General features: G+C 32.8%; 1 protein-coding gene across 1 annotated transcript; it reads right to left on the reverse strand.

Annotated features, from left to right (window-relative positions):
• Positions 1-7,659: 7,659 nt before the first annotated feature.
• On the reverse strand, positions 7,660-10,632 carry LOC149379570 (protein LNK3-like). Its single transcript, XM_089603336.1, has 5 exons — positions 10,415-10,632; positions 9,637-9,968; positions 9,326-9,521; positions 8,576-8,823; positions 7,660-8,221 (listed from the first exon to the last, which is right to left on the reverse strand). Exons 2-5 carry the CDS (start codon positions 9,945-9,947, stop codon positions 7,912-7,914), a joined length of 1,065 nt encoding a protein of 354 aa, XP_089459462.1. The 5' UTR covers positions 9,948-9,968; positions 10,415-10,632; the 3' UTR covers positions 7,660-7,911.
• Between the last annotated feature and the right edge of the window lie 3,545 nt (positions 10,633-14,177).

Here is a 14,177-nt window from a genome sequence, read left to right on the forward strand (position 1 = left end):
CACTGATTTAAAAGTTTTAATAAAAATACAAAATACCAAATTCACGATACATAGAGCTGCCATTGACCTTATTTCTTATCCAACTGTGCAGTTCTATAGATTAGCACTACTTTCGCAAGTATGTTGATTCAACTTTATAGGCAAAACAATATTTCAAGTGACAACAATTTTTACCTATAACACTATATTTCAAGTGATTCTCCGTAATGAAAATTTAGGATGTCGTGTATTATCTTGTTATCATAGCACATTATGTTATAATTTAAAAAAGTAAAGACTTCTGTCGTAAATTGACATTTAATTCAAACATTTTTTTGTTTTTTATTTTGGTATACATATAGCCACTTTAAAACTAGAATGGCAAACCTTATGGGTAATTACAAGCTATACTTCACAACAACAAGGAAACCAAGAATAGCATTTTAATTTATCAGCATTTGGACTGACAGTGCATATAATGAAGCATAATTTAGTACCATGAATCTTGTCTTTTTAAAAGTATGATAAACTTTTTATATATTTATTAGGATGTCTCTATACAGCCGATAGCTTGGACGTGGGTAAGTGACATGCCAAAAAGTCAGATCTAGCTTTGTAGAAAAAAAGATACACTTGGCCTTGTATAAGAGACACAAGATCGTTATCCCATCTAGTAATATTTTACAAGTCAACGGTGGAATGAAACGGTCTGGGTTTCCATAGTTGGCTTGGAATGGGTCTAATTAATCTCGTTACTTTTCTTTGGCTACTAGTTTCATTTTACATGACTTAGCTATTTCTAGGCTTTTTTATTTTATTTTTTTGTGTGTGTGTGTGTGTGTGTGTGTGTGTGTGTGTGTTTTAATTTGGATCCTCCTCAACAAGGATCCCAGTATGAATAATGTAATAAGGGGGTAGTTGTGCTATTAATATACAATATTTCTCTAGGTCTTGATTGGGAAGCTACATAATCCTAATCAAATGGTTGCATCCAAATCTGAACAATTGAAAGAGAAATTTCATTTTATAGACCTAAAAATTATCAAAATATCAAGACTAGACTTAAAGGTGGCCATATGGGATCCCGCGAATCAAATGGTTGCATCCAAATCTGAACTATTGAAAGAGAAATTTCATTTTATAGACCTAAAAATTATCAAAATATCAAGACTAGAGGTAAAAGGTGGCCATATGGGATCCCGCGGGATCCCGTTTCCCGTATTTTTAGTATCATATGAGAAATGAGAAAAAACCGTATTATGAAATGTGGTACCGGAACTTTTGTCCCTGAACCATCCGGTAAATGGGACGAAACTGGGATCCCTGTTTAGCACCATTTAGTACCATATTTTTAAAATTGTATTTTTTAATTGAAAATATATGAATTTTTATTTATTTTTAAATGCATTCATGATTAAAATAAGATGAAAATAAATAAATATGGGAAATATGGGAATCCCGGAACCGCGAAATATGGTACCGGAAATTCCCGTTACCGTGGAAAATGATTCCAAGATTTTTCGGTACCATTTTTTACGGTTCCGGGAGTCTCATTTCCCGTAAAATATGAGACGAGACCAGGGGATCCCATTTTTCGGGCTCCATATGGCCAACTTTAACTAGACCCATTAGTTTAATAATATCATAAATTGGACTTTTAGACACTTTACGAACAAAAATGCCCCTGAAAGTCCATATATATATATATATATATATATATATATATATATATATATAAAGCATCGGTTCATCAGATTGCATCGAATTTTGACGGATTTCATCGGATTTTGGCTGAGATTTTTGGTTGAAGGTCATCGGAAAAATCCGGTGATCTCCGATGACATTCATCGGATATTTCCAAATTTGTGATGAAGACTTGTGATGAAGAGGGAGAGAGAGATGAAGAGGGTTTGAAATGAGAGAGGAAGAGGGTTATTTGAATTTCAGGGGCATTTTTGTCCGAAAAGTGTCCAAAAGTCTAATTTAGTATATTGTTAAACTAATGGGTCTAGTCTTGATATTTTGATAATTTTAGGTCTACAAAATAAAATTTCTCTATTGAAATTAAATGAATGGGAAATTCCGTCCCTAAAATTCTGTTCTGCACTATTCACGGATTGGAAATTCCATTATCGTTTCGGTATTGTTCATCGAAATTTATTTTATTTTTCTCTTCAAAATATTATATATTTATTTTTTTAAATATTTATTGAATAGTGCCTATACAAACCGAAATGAAGGTTTCACTCTGCCAATAGCACAGGAATGAAATATCATCTTATTGGAAATAAAATTTTTCATCTCTTTCTCTTGATATTTCTTCTCAAGTTATTACGGTATGTTTAGACCTGGAAAAATTCAAAGAAAAAAAAATGAAGAAATCATAGTTTTTTTTTTAATTGCGAAAAAAAATTGAGGGACAACAAATTAGAAAAAAAAATCGAAACTAAAATTGAGATTTAATATGAGGTGTAATTGTGCAGGCATGAGGTGTAATTGTGCGGGCATGAGTTCAATCTCCCGAAGTTTAGAGAATTTATTTGTAATATGAGTTTAAATGTTTTATATAATCAAATATAGATTATATGTGAATGTATGTGTGAAAAAAAATTAATATTAGGAAAGAGTGTGATAAATAAAAATACAAAAAATACGTAAAAATATTGGAGATATGGTTTTCTTGTGTGCACAATTGTGATGTGAAATGTGATGTTCTATCGCCCTCAAAATTTACTTTACTGGGATTTATTTTTCTTTCACATTTTCCTTTAAATTTTCATTTCTCATCCTAAAATTGAGTTAAAACATGGCCTTATTGATTCATGCATCTTTTTTTTATGTAGAAAATAAGCAGAGTACCTACTTCGAATCTCTGCGCGGAGCAACTTGATAATACATATAATTTATATATATACATATAATTTATATATATATATATATATATATATATATATATAATAATGTGTCATCAAGTGTAAGCTTAAAATAATGACTTAACTTCTCTTGAGGTTAAGCTAGCCCTAACACCGGTATAATTACCTCTTACATCCAAACAAATAGAATATGGAGTTTCTTGCGTCTAGTTCATCCAACATATTCTATATTAATGAAAATGACCACATTAATCAACTTGATGAACTAGACGCAAGAAACTCTACACTCTATTTGTTTGGATGTAAGAGGTAATTATACCGGTGTTAGGGCCAGCTTAACCTCAAGAGGAAGTTAAGTCATTATTTTAAGCTTACACTTGATGACACATTATTTTATATATATATATATATATATATATATATATATATATATATATATATATAAAGTAAATGACACTTTTCTAGACTAAAATCACTGTTCATTAATTTTTTTTAAATAGAAAAGATAAAAAAAAATTGGACCTTAAACACAACTAGTGTTCATTTGTACTGATATTTTTTTAATCAGAAAGATAAAAATGTCTCTAAAAAATTTAAATTCATTTTTTTCAAACTGAAACATTTCTGAACATGTCTTTGTAAATTTTTTCATCCAGATTAAAATAGGGTAAACTAGCAACATAGCCATTTTGAAACATGGTTTTTGGAATCTAGCCAACGTTTGGTAAATTTTGCAATCTAGCCATTTACTGAAATTTACGGATATAAAATACCTAACTTACCCTTTTTCTTATACTTACTTGATCAAAACACTAGCCCACGTTTGACCGGTTTGAATTGTATACAGCCAATTAATTTCATATTTTTTCGCAATTTAATTGGATATTTAGCTAATTTAATAGGAGATTCGGTGATGTAATTAAAAGAGAAAATTTAATGCAATAAATGCACAAAAATTTACCATAATTAACAGAAATTAACAAATCAGCGGAGATTAACAAAAATTTACAAACATTTACACTGTATTTGCTTACACGGCTATAAGTTCAACAATTTAATTTCAGCTTTTTGAATTCATAATATGAGATTCGGTGATGTAATTAAAAGGGAAAGGAAATATTTATTTGATTGAATAAGTCAAACAAGATAATGAATACACGTAATTATGATAAAATCCCGTTCAAAATTAGAAAATAAATTTGGAAAACAAAAATACCGTATTAAATGCGTATTAAAGGAAAGGAAAGAAATCGGCTCTACCTGCACATATGTAAATTTACCATAATTAACAGAAATTAACAAAGCAACGGAGATTAACAAAAATTTACGAACATTTACACTGTATTTGCTTACACGGCTATAATGTTCATTAAAGAAAAAAACGCTCAATAACCAACTTTGTCAAGTATATAATTTTTTTTAAAATTCGAAATATAAACCGAATATAATAAATTCGGCTACAAAACCAAGTTTCAAAACGTGGGCTAGTATTTTTGAAACCAAACCAAGGCTAATATAGTAAATACCATCTTACATAAATATGACACGTCATCAAATTTGGCTAGATTCGAAAATAAAACGAAACGTTGGCTAGATTACAATTGCAACGTTTGATGTGGCTTAGATCGACTAATTTTTCTAATATGTTAATTATTCCGCAGTAACATCCGGGTCATACTGCTTGTATGTTAAAGAAAAAATGGCTCTTAAATAAATTTATTTTGGGCTTAAATACACTCGAATATAGTTTAGATAAATAGAGAAAATGCCCAAAAAAATTAAATTGCTTTAGGCCAAAAAAAGTCTTGAGCCGGGCGTAACCGGTATGAGAAACTAGCAACTGGGATTTGATGAAGGTTTAAGGGGCTTTTAAAATATTAGAATTGTAGAGCACTAAAGGGAAAACACTTTCTTTGTAAGTCATTCCAAGAGCTAGTGAGTCCATAAACAAAAGGAATTTAGAGGCTATATAAAAGCTCAGAACAGAAGTATCACCTCATTCGAGAGATTGACTAGAGATGCCGAGTGGAATTGATAAATAACGTTGGCAAAAAATTTAAGAAGGAAAATCTGCATCGACCACCGGGAAGGCTTAGGGGGGGGGGGTTACGGATAGTGCACAACTATTTTGAGTCAAGTGAGATTTGTATGCCTAGAAAGTAACTTGTAATTAGAGCTTTCAATAAGTGTAATGAAGTTTTTCACATCAAGACATCATAACCAAACGGGAAATTAATAATAAAATGGATAATATTATTTATTTATAGAAAAAGTGTATTTATTTATCGTTCACCTCCTTACTTTCATGTTTGTCAATGATGCTTGAATAATTCTACACACACACACACACTCACACACACACACACACACACACACATATATATATATATATATATATATATATATATATATATATATATATATATATTCAAAGGTAATGCTTTATTGGCAAACATGAAATATATATATATATATATATATATATATATATATATCATGAATAGTAGAGTGAGAAATGGTAGGTCTCTCAGTACATTTTCTTAACATGACATGTTTTTTCATATTATGTAAAATAAAGTTAGTGGTAGAAAATAAGAAGACATGTTTTATTCCACTCCAGCGACACAATCTAAAATAAACATCCACTGTATCATCTCCACTCATATCAAAGAAAAAATATTAACCCAAAAATGATTTAAAATTATAAATGTTTGGTTAGTTTATCGGACAAATGAAAATTTCAACTTGAAATACCGGTTAGACCGATTAATTGTAACCGGTGTTTTCGGTTATAATTAACCAAATGGTTCTTTCTAACTATTTTTCCCGATTACTCAAGTAAGAGTAAAACATACGTATATTTAAAGATTAACCAATTTAATTTGTAATAATTTTAAATAATTAGTATTTAACTGTTAATTGTTTTAATCAATTAACAATTAAATCGGTTAATCATTATATCCAGCTTCATGAGAAACGACAATATGCATAATGGTGAATGATAAGTGTGTTATATACACACTTATCATATATTTGTACCCTTAAACTGAAGCAAGTTCTCATTTTGGTATATATATATTTTTTAGCTAATATAACGGACTAGTCCACTTGAGACCGAGAGGTGATGATTCGGCAATTAGATAAATTCGTTAGCGACTCGGGAGAGATTAGCAATTATAATTGCATGAATGGGACTACCATCTTTAGGAACAAATATGCTTAATTAGCGTTTGAAAACGCCAACCATGTCAATATCAGTGAAATCGAGGTCTTAATTTTTTTTCGTCTTTGAAACTCGTTTTTGTTTACTTCTTTTTTATTTTTATTTTTATTTTTATTTTTTTTATTTGTCTTTGTATTTAGTGAATGTGAATTTGACACAAGTTTCAACGTCCTTACTAAATCTATATTACTTGAATGATTACACTACTCTTGCTGTAAATTATATTGTAAATGTACAAGTTGGCTAGATATTTCTATGCGGTTGGCTTGTGGGCTCAACTTGGAATTTGTCCTGATTGGGTATGACTCAAAAAAAAAGTTATGGAAGCCATTGATCATTGCCCTGCATCGTCATCATTGTTTGGATCTATCAAAACGGCCAAAACAGAGGTTAAATCAATCAAAAGAATGCGGAAGTTTTTTTTGGGGGGGTGTTTAAAGCTCTAAATCGCATGTTGATTTATTTACTATTATTATATTTTAAAGATAGCGTAGCTAGATTGAAGTCTTTTTTTTTTACTAGTTGAGAAGATTAGCTCTGTCTTGTGGCTTTCATGTGATAAGTTTTTATATTTTTTATTTCTTGCCTTATTTGGTAAAGGCTTTTGATTTAAGAATAAATAATAATAAAAGTCAAGGGCAAGTAATTTTATGTTGAAATATGAAAATCAACATTAAAATATCCAATTATGTTATGGGTGTCCTATCCGGAGAAAAGAAAGGACGATCATGCTTAATTAACTTTTTTCAAATTATTTTTGAAGCTTGGCTTATACTAGTGAACAAGTCCCAAAATCTTTTGTTTTACAAAGTAAATAAAGAAAATGGATAACAGGCAGAAGATGCTTTAAATTAAAGACGTGTGTATTAAAGTATATCATGTTAGTGCTCTTATCCGATAATGAATAAATTATATTTTCCATTACAAAATAAACTATACTGTCTATGATATTTATTTGTTAAATACCTGTTCACAACATACTAACGAAATAGAAATCCTTGTTCATGAAAAGGGGATCAAATAAACGAATCATGATTTCGATAAACTTGTCTGGCATAATAGTGGACAGACAAAAAAAAAGGGGCCAGAATTAGATTCTGCCAGTTGTTGTCTACTTGGAATTTATTTTCTTGGGTACAATTTCTTTGAATTTATTAGCAGATTACATCTGTAAATAATTTATAGTGAGTCCAAAATAATGTTCACGAGATTTCACATCTAGATACTGATGCCAAACCACCTATTATGTCACTCACTCCACAGATTATATTTCAAGTGAATTATTGTAGATTGGTTTTAATTTGTGCCGTTCACATTCCTTTTCCAGATACATCCAACTGATCCAAGTAAATCATTGTACATCATAAAGCAAAATACATAGAGTCTACTCTAAACGCTGAAAGGTGAGAGGAAAAAAAGAAAAACAAAACACATTCGCTCTCGAACGTGCTGCTTATTAACATATACGAATGAAAGAAGAAAATGAAGAAGATACTCGAGCTTTTCATTTATGTTTTTGTCGGTGGTTAAAACTTTAAAGACTCCAGTTTTGCCATAAAACTAAATACATGTGGCAAGAGGAGCTTGAGAACTCTTCAACACTCAACTATATACAAAAGTTACAAACCACCACCACACAGAATCCCTTCAATACTATTTATTTAATAAGCTATATATGTATGGTTCTAATAAACAAAATTGAGCTGATCAATGATACAGCGAGTACTTTAAACTCTCACTTCTTTGACCACCTTAACAAAGCCATTGTCTTTACACACAAACAAAAAGTGTCTGAACTGAACACACACACACACACACTTAACAGAACCATTCCGATCAGGCTCCGGAGCTGAAATCCAGAACCATGGACCTGTTGACAGAACGGCTATTGTACATTTGACCGAAGGTCGGAACTTCAGCGTCGTCTATCTGGAATCCGTTGGTGTCACTGGAATCGAGATTTTGGGTCTGAAAAGATTGTTGATGGTCGAACGGCTTGCTTGATTCGGCGATCACTTCCCCAAAGTTTGATGACACGTCCGTGGGAAGGTCTTGCTCGTTATACTCCGTTCGGCTGAACATGAGGCTCGCGATTGCTCTGTCGATCACATTGGTCCCCGACTCCGTTGCACTACTCGTCTCACACCTAAACAAATAATAATAAATAAAAAAAAGCATGAGCCTCAATTGTCAAATTTTAAAGGGAAAAGAAAATATCATTGAAATGCTCAATCATGTATTAGATGTCGGTCACAATCCTCCCTCGGTTTTCTTTTTGTTGTAAAATTTACCCTATGTTTTATTTATCCTTATAAGTTCATCCAGTAATCGACAGTTTAGTTGACTCTTATTATTGATCGAGAAGTTTTGTGATTAATAAAGTTTAAGGTTAACAATTTACTTAACGAATGGAAGGGTCAACAACTGTAGATTATGAATGAAGTAAGGTCATATTTTCTCAAATCTTAAAAAGGAAAAAGAGCCATCTGATGTATTGTACCTTTCCGTATCTTCATCGAGTGAGTGATTAGGATGAGTTTCCATGAATAGGGCGCCGCGTTGGTTCTGACTCCCACGGTGTTGATCTGAGCTCTTTGCGAGGCGGTATAAGGAATCGCGAAAGGAGATTCGTGTTTTTTCTGTGAACTGGTTCATGACAGTTCTGAGCTCACACAGCACAGATTCTTCGAGAGATGTCTCTTCATCACAGTGTCCGTTCATGTTATTGTTCTCGAAATTGGATGGATCCTGCAGGCAATATTACAGATAAACAAATTAATCTTCCAATACCGAAAATCCAAAATACAGTTCAAGTGTGTATGGAAGACAAAGAAAAAAAAACCCACTGAGATTTTTGTGAACAAAAATACCTGCCTTCTGATCTGTTTAACACATTAGTACATGGATACATAATCTCACATGCGAATTCCTAAACTCCTCAACTTTTATCCAGCTTTGATACACACTAATCTTGACACAAACAAACAAACAAACAACAAAAAATATGAAACTCGGTAATACTGTCCTACGCCTTTCATTGTTTTTATAATTCTCTTATCAACAATAATGAGCAAAAATTGATCAAAAGCACCAAATATACACTCATTTCAGCATGTGAAATTGGTAGACCATGAAATTCTCATACAGAGTTTACAGCTTCAACCATCAGTTAAAAACAATTATCAAACATGTCTATAGTCAAGTTTAGACTTGTTGCAAAGCAAAAGATCAATGGTAAATAGAGCCTCACCTCAGTATTGAGATCATCTTCGCCTCTCGAATTGCACACAACCATCTCCGAGGGCGGAGAAAAGTCATGTGTCTTCAGATATCTCGAGCCTCCATGGCCGCGCACATCTCTCTCTTGACCACCGAGATTAGATCTAGGAGAATAGTACGATTCATCCATGTTTTCGATCTGGGGAAGATCTTCATTCAGTGAACGCCTGAGTCAGAGGAAAAAAAAAAGTCCAAACAGGTCAGAACATTGAACCAAAAAAAAAAAAATAACAAAAAAAATCCACATAATAATTTTTTTTCCTACAGGCAATAAATTCCTACAAGAAAATGTCATCAACTCTCCCAGATCCCATCAGATCAAGCTGATAATTCGGAGCCCTGGTTCTCCGAGAACACTCATCGGAGAAGCCTCCACAGAAATCTTCCATCTCTGCATCTTCAGTGAGGCTCTTCTCGTCTTCCTCGCCGGTCGGCGCGAAATTTCCGCCGCCGCGTTTATATTGAGATTGGAAGATTCCGGGCTCGTTGATCCCCCACTCCGACCAACTATCCGGAGACGGAAGCCTGTCGGATATCCCACCGTCCCGAGGGACGACGAGATCATCGATTCCACATCCAAAATACCAATCCATGAATCCTGATGATCTGAAACCCTAAAAAAAAGGTCAAACAAAGTAATAAATTAGCATTGCACAGGTTACTAATTAAGGAAATAGATCAAATGAAATTCTTAATCCACTGGAAACATCACTTGAGACGTGAAACTTGAACTTTAGTTTAACCTTCTTTTTAGAGAGATTCAGACTTTTAACATAGATTTGATCAAATCTATATTCAGTGTTCATATAAAAAGAAATCTACAAATGAAGCGAGGAAAAAGTCATATGATAAAACCAATTCAATCGATCCAAAACCTTACCGTTTTTCTTCTCAATTTTACTTTCTCAAACATACAGATTTACTATTCTCACACCATTTCGAGTTACAAATCACAACCAGCAAGCTTAATCAGAACTAAAGGAAAGAAACACAGACACACCAAATCACGAAGAACAGCTTCATTCTTATCATATTTAAGCATTAAAATACAATAAATTACCTTGTTGTTGATTCTCTGCGAAAATCAAGAAAAACTCCGGTCTTGACTCTTGATTGATGGGATAAACAAGCGGAGATCGAAAATTGATACGCAAATAACACAAACCCTGACGAGCTCTGTTCAGTTTTCAAAAGCTATTGAAGTTTTTTTTTTTTTTTTTTTCCTAAAAATGGAAGACAACAAACTTTGCTTTTTTTTCTATTTTCGGAGGCTTATTGGTCTCTTATACACATATCCACAGAACTACACCAACCAAGTTGCACAAAAACAAATAAACAAATAAAAAAAAATATATTTATTTTTCTTCTCTCTTACTTTTCCTCTTTGGTATTCGAAATTCGTGGCTGAGAAGTGAGACTCTGAGTTAGTGGCTGAGAGAGCGTCCCATCTAAAACTCGAAGCGCATTGGTCCACGTTGCAAAGCGGGACCCATATTTGGGGAAGCAATTCAAGGTCTGATACTGTCACCATATCCACAGAGTGCAGTGGATAAGTATGAGGGCAGTTTCGTCTTTGTAAGACACTCTGGGCCAAGATGTCAAAAGTCGAGGTCGGATCTTTCATCGTGCGCGTGACACGTGGTCGGTTCAGCTTTTGGCAAAGTGACGCGTTTGATGAGTGTCTTTGCTTGCAGGAAAAAAAAAAAAGCTGCAGCGCGAGCTTCGAAGTGTAACGGCCCAACTGAAGATAGGCCCAAATTGGTCCTTTAAAAAGGGCCACGTTCCCAATACGAAGTAATACTTATGGTAGCCACTTTTTTTAATTTATCACAAAAACAGCATAGATATAATCTTTTCTCTTTTCTTAATTTATGTTTTTTTTTACTTTGTTTACATTTTGGGTTCAATTAAACTTTATTTACAACTAACAACATTATTTATAAATAAAAAAATTATTTTTGTTTGAAAAAAACTATTTTTGGAAGAATTTAAAATAGTCGTCGTTTTTGGGGTTTAGAAAAAAAAAAATTGCACAATTTATGCCACTTGAAGCTATGGCAATTAAAAAAATGCACCACTTTAAATTATGACAATTAAGATATAGCCAGCATTTGTGTTATTTTTAATAACTAGCCATTTTTTATAATTATTTAGGCAGTTTTTGATAAATTGATTTACTTTTTTCTCCTACTCTTATAATTTGTTTTCAAATTAAATTATAGTCAATTTTTTTTAATTGAACGTTGATACCTTATCCTTACATAAAAGTTGACTTTCCTATTTTAAAGGATTCTATTTTTTTGAAAAAAAAAATTATTCTATTTAATTGCTCAGGAATATGTCTTCCTGATTCAAAAAAGCAAAACGTTTTTCTTATTCCACTTACACGCTTAAAAAAAGATTTACTATGAAATTAGTAGCTGAAATAAATTGTGATTGAAATTCGGATTAATGAGTCATTTATTTCTTCTTCCTTCTTTTTCTTGAGTGAACCGTGGATAGCATAAGCTCTCAAAAGAATTCAAATTCGTTTCTTTTTTAGCCAGCCATTTTGAAGAGTGTTGGGTTTGCAAAAAAAGGACTAGAAGATGGAAGCTCCAATCGCTGGTTTACAAACCGTCATCTTTAAGCATTCCAATTTATTACAAAAAAAATGTTATAGAAAACAGTACAACTTTATAACACGTGTACGATTTTCTCACGATTCCCAATCAAAGCATTAAACACTATCTTTTGTTTAAAAATTATCCACGTGTCATAGAGTGTATGGCTCGTTTAAAGTCGTTAATCGTGTTAAATAGCACAACTCGAAAACAGAGCATTGCTATTCGTCTCGATTCACAAGTTCGAATGATCCACTCAAGGATTGACAAGTGTACAATTTTAAACAGTGTTTATCACTTTGTGGGAAAGGATCGTGAGTCGTAACTCGTGCCTAAAATCATTTCAATTGTTTATTTATTAAAAAAAACAATAATAACAATAAACTTAAGTATTTTTAAACGAAAATATTTGTTCCTTGGTTTGTTGTTTTACAAGAGCGAGCCATCTTTATGCAATACCAATTTGTGCAGTGAAATTTGTTGTAACTAATCAAGTTTGTCATTCTTATTGGGGGAATAGCCCAAGTTTTATTTTATTAAGCAAATAGCTCATATTTTTAGCTCAGACCATAATGCACTTGGTAGATTCGCGATAAGTTAATTGAATTAACCTACTGGTGAGTTAAGTTAATTAATTAACTGATCCATTTGAAATTCTAAAAAAATTTACAAAAATCATAACTTAAGTCAATTGATATTCAAAGCATTCAATTAATTAACCTAATTCCTAATTCAATCATTTAGTAAATTAAATTTTACTCACAAAAAAATGCAGAACATAATCTAATTTTTTCAACCAATAAGTTAATTTAATTAACCTAACTCAATTCCGTGAGTTAATTAAATTAACTTATCGCGAATCTCAAATAATCATCGAATCCCTCGTCGGAATCCTCTCTTCCCCGCCGGAAACTCGACTCTGACCTCGCGGCCGTGGAGGACTGCGATTTTCCTCTCCTCGATCGTCGCCGTCGCTCCGGCGCCTGGCTTCGCTTCGTCGGAGACGAAGGCGGCGATTCCAGCGATCTCGTTGGAGATGAAAGGGATGGATCCGGAGCTGTGCTTCACCCTGGAGGACTGCGATATTCCTCTCCTCGATCGTCGCCGTCGCTCCGGCGCATGACTTCGCGTCGTCGGAGACGGAGGCAGCGACTCCGGTGATCTCGTCAGAGACGGAGGCGGCGATTCCGGCGATCCGGAGCTGTGCTTCACCCTGGTTTTCCGGCTCCGGAAGCGAGCGCAGAGGAGAAATACTAGAGCTAGGGCTCCGATGAGGGAGAGAGAGAGAGAGGATCGCGATTACCACGTAGAGACCCGAGGTTCACCGGGAGAGAAATAACGAAGGTGAAGAACATAGTTTTTTTTAGCGAATTGAACGAGTTTTAATTATAGTTAGTTTAGGAAGTGTCTAAATGTTGAGCTATTTACTTAATAAATTGAAACTTGGACTAGCCAATATGTGCATTTATAAATCAAATTATTTTGCGCTATAAAAATATGAATGAGTAAATTACTAGCTTTTTTAAATTTAATTTCTGACGAATTTTTTTTTTTGACATAGCTTTTTCGTTTTTTTTTTTTTTTTTGGGCTCAAATCTCCACAAACTCAAATCTAGTTTTGACGATATGCAAGGTAATTTTTTTGTTAAAAAAACAGAATATAATTAAGGTTCATGAAAATTTGTAATTGGTATAGTTTATAAAAAAAAAAAACACATGTTTCATTTATTTGTGGTACGTATTGGTTGCTAAACAATTTGTGATATATGGCTTGTGGCTTTTTTTTTTTTTTTTTTTTTTTTAACAAACAAAATTTCTATTTACTTATTGAACAATACTGTTGCACACGATGTATTTAGCATTTAACTAGTATAAATTCTTCTTTTTTCAGCGTGTAATTGGGTTAGTTCCTATAAATTTTATTTTAAATGCCATAATATTCTCTGTGTAATCAGCATATCTTATTTAATAAATAATATATTTAAGGATAAATTACACAAATTCTCTTTCAACTCTGAGCTCGATAACAAACTGCCCCTCATCTCGAAAAAACCACAAAAATTTATCTGGACTTTGGTTTTCTTGGACTTTCACCCTTTCCGTCAAGTTTTGGCAGTTACCATCCATCTGTGAGGCACATTTTAGCCACATGAGGACTTGAATGAGGGTATAATTGTATTTTTACCATTTCAACGTGATATACATTTATGAAATATTTTT

The sequence above is a fragment of the Urtica dioica genome, chromosome 12 (genome assembly GCF_054948205.1).
Source record: "Urtica dioica subsp. dioica isolate 48M chromosome 12, U.dioica_male_clone48M_v1_H2, whole genome shotgun sequence".
Taxonomy (NCBI): domain Eukaryota; kingdom Viridiplantae; phylum Streptophyta; class Magnoliopsida; order Rosales; family Urticaceae; genus Urtica; species Urtica dioica.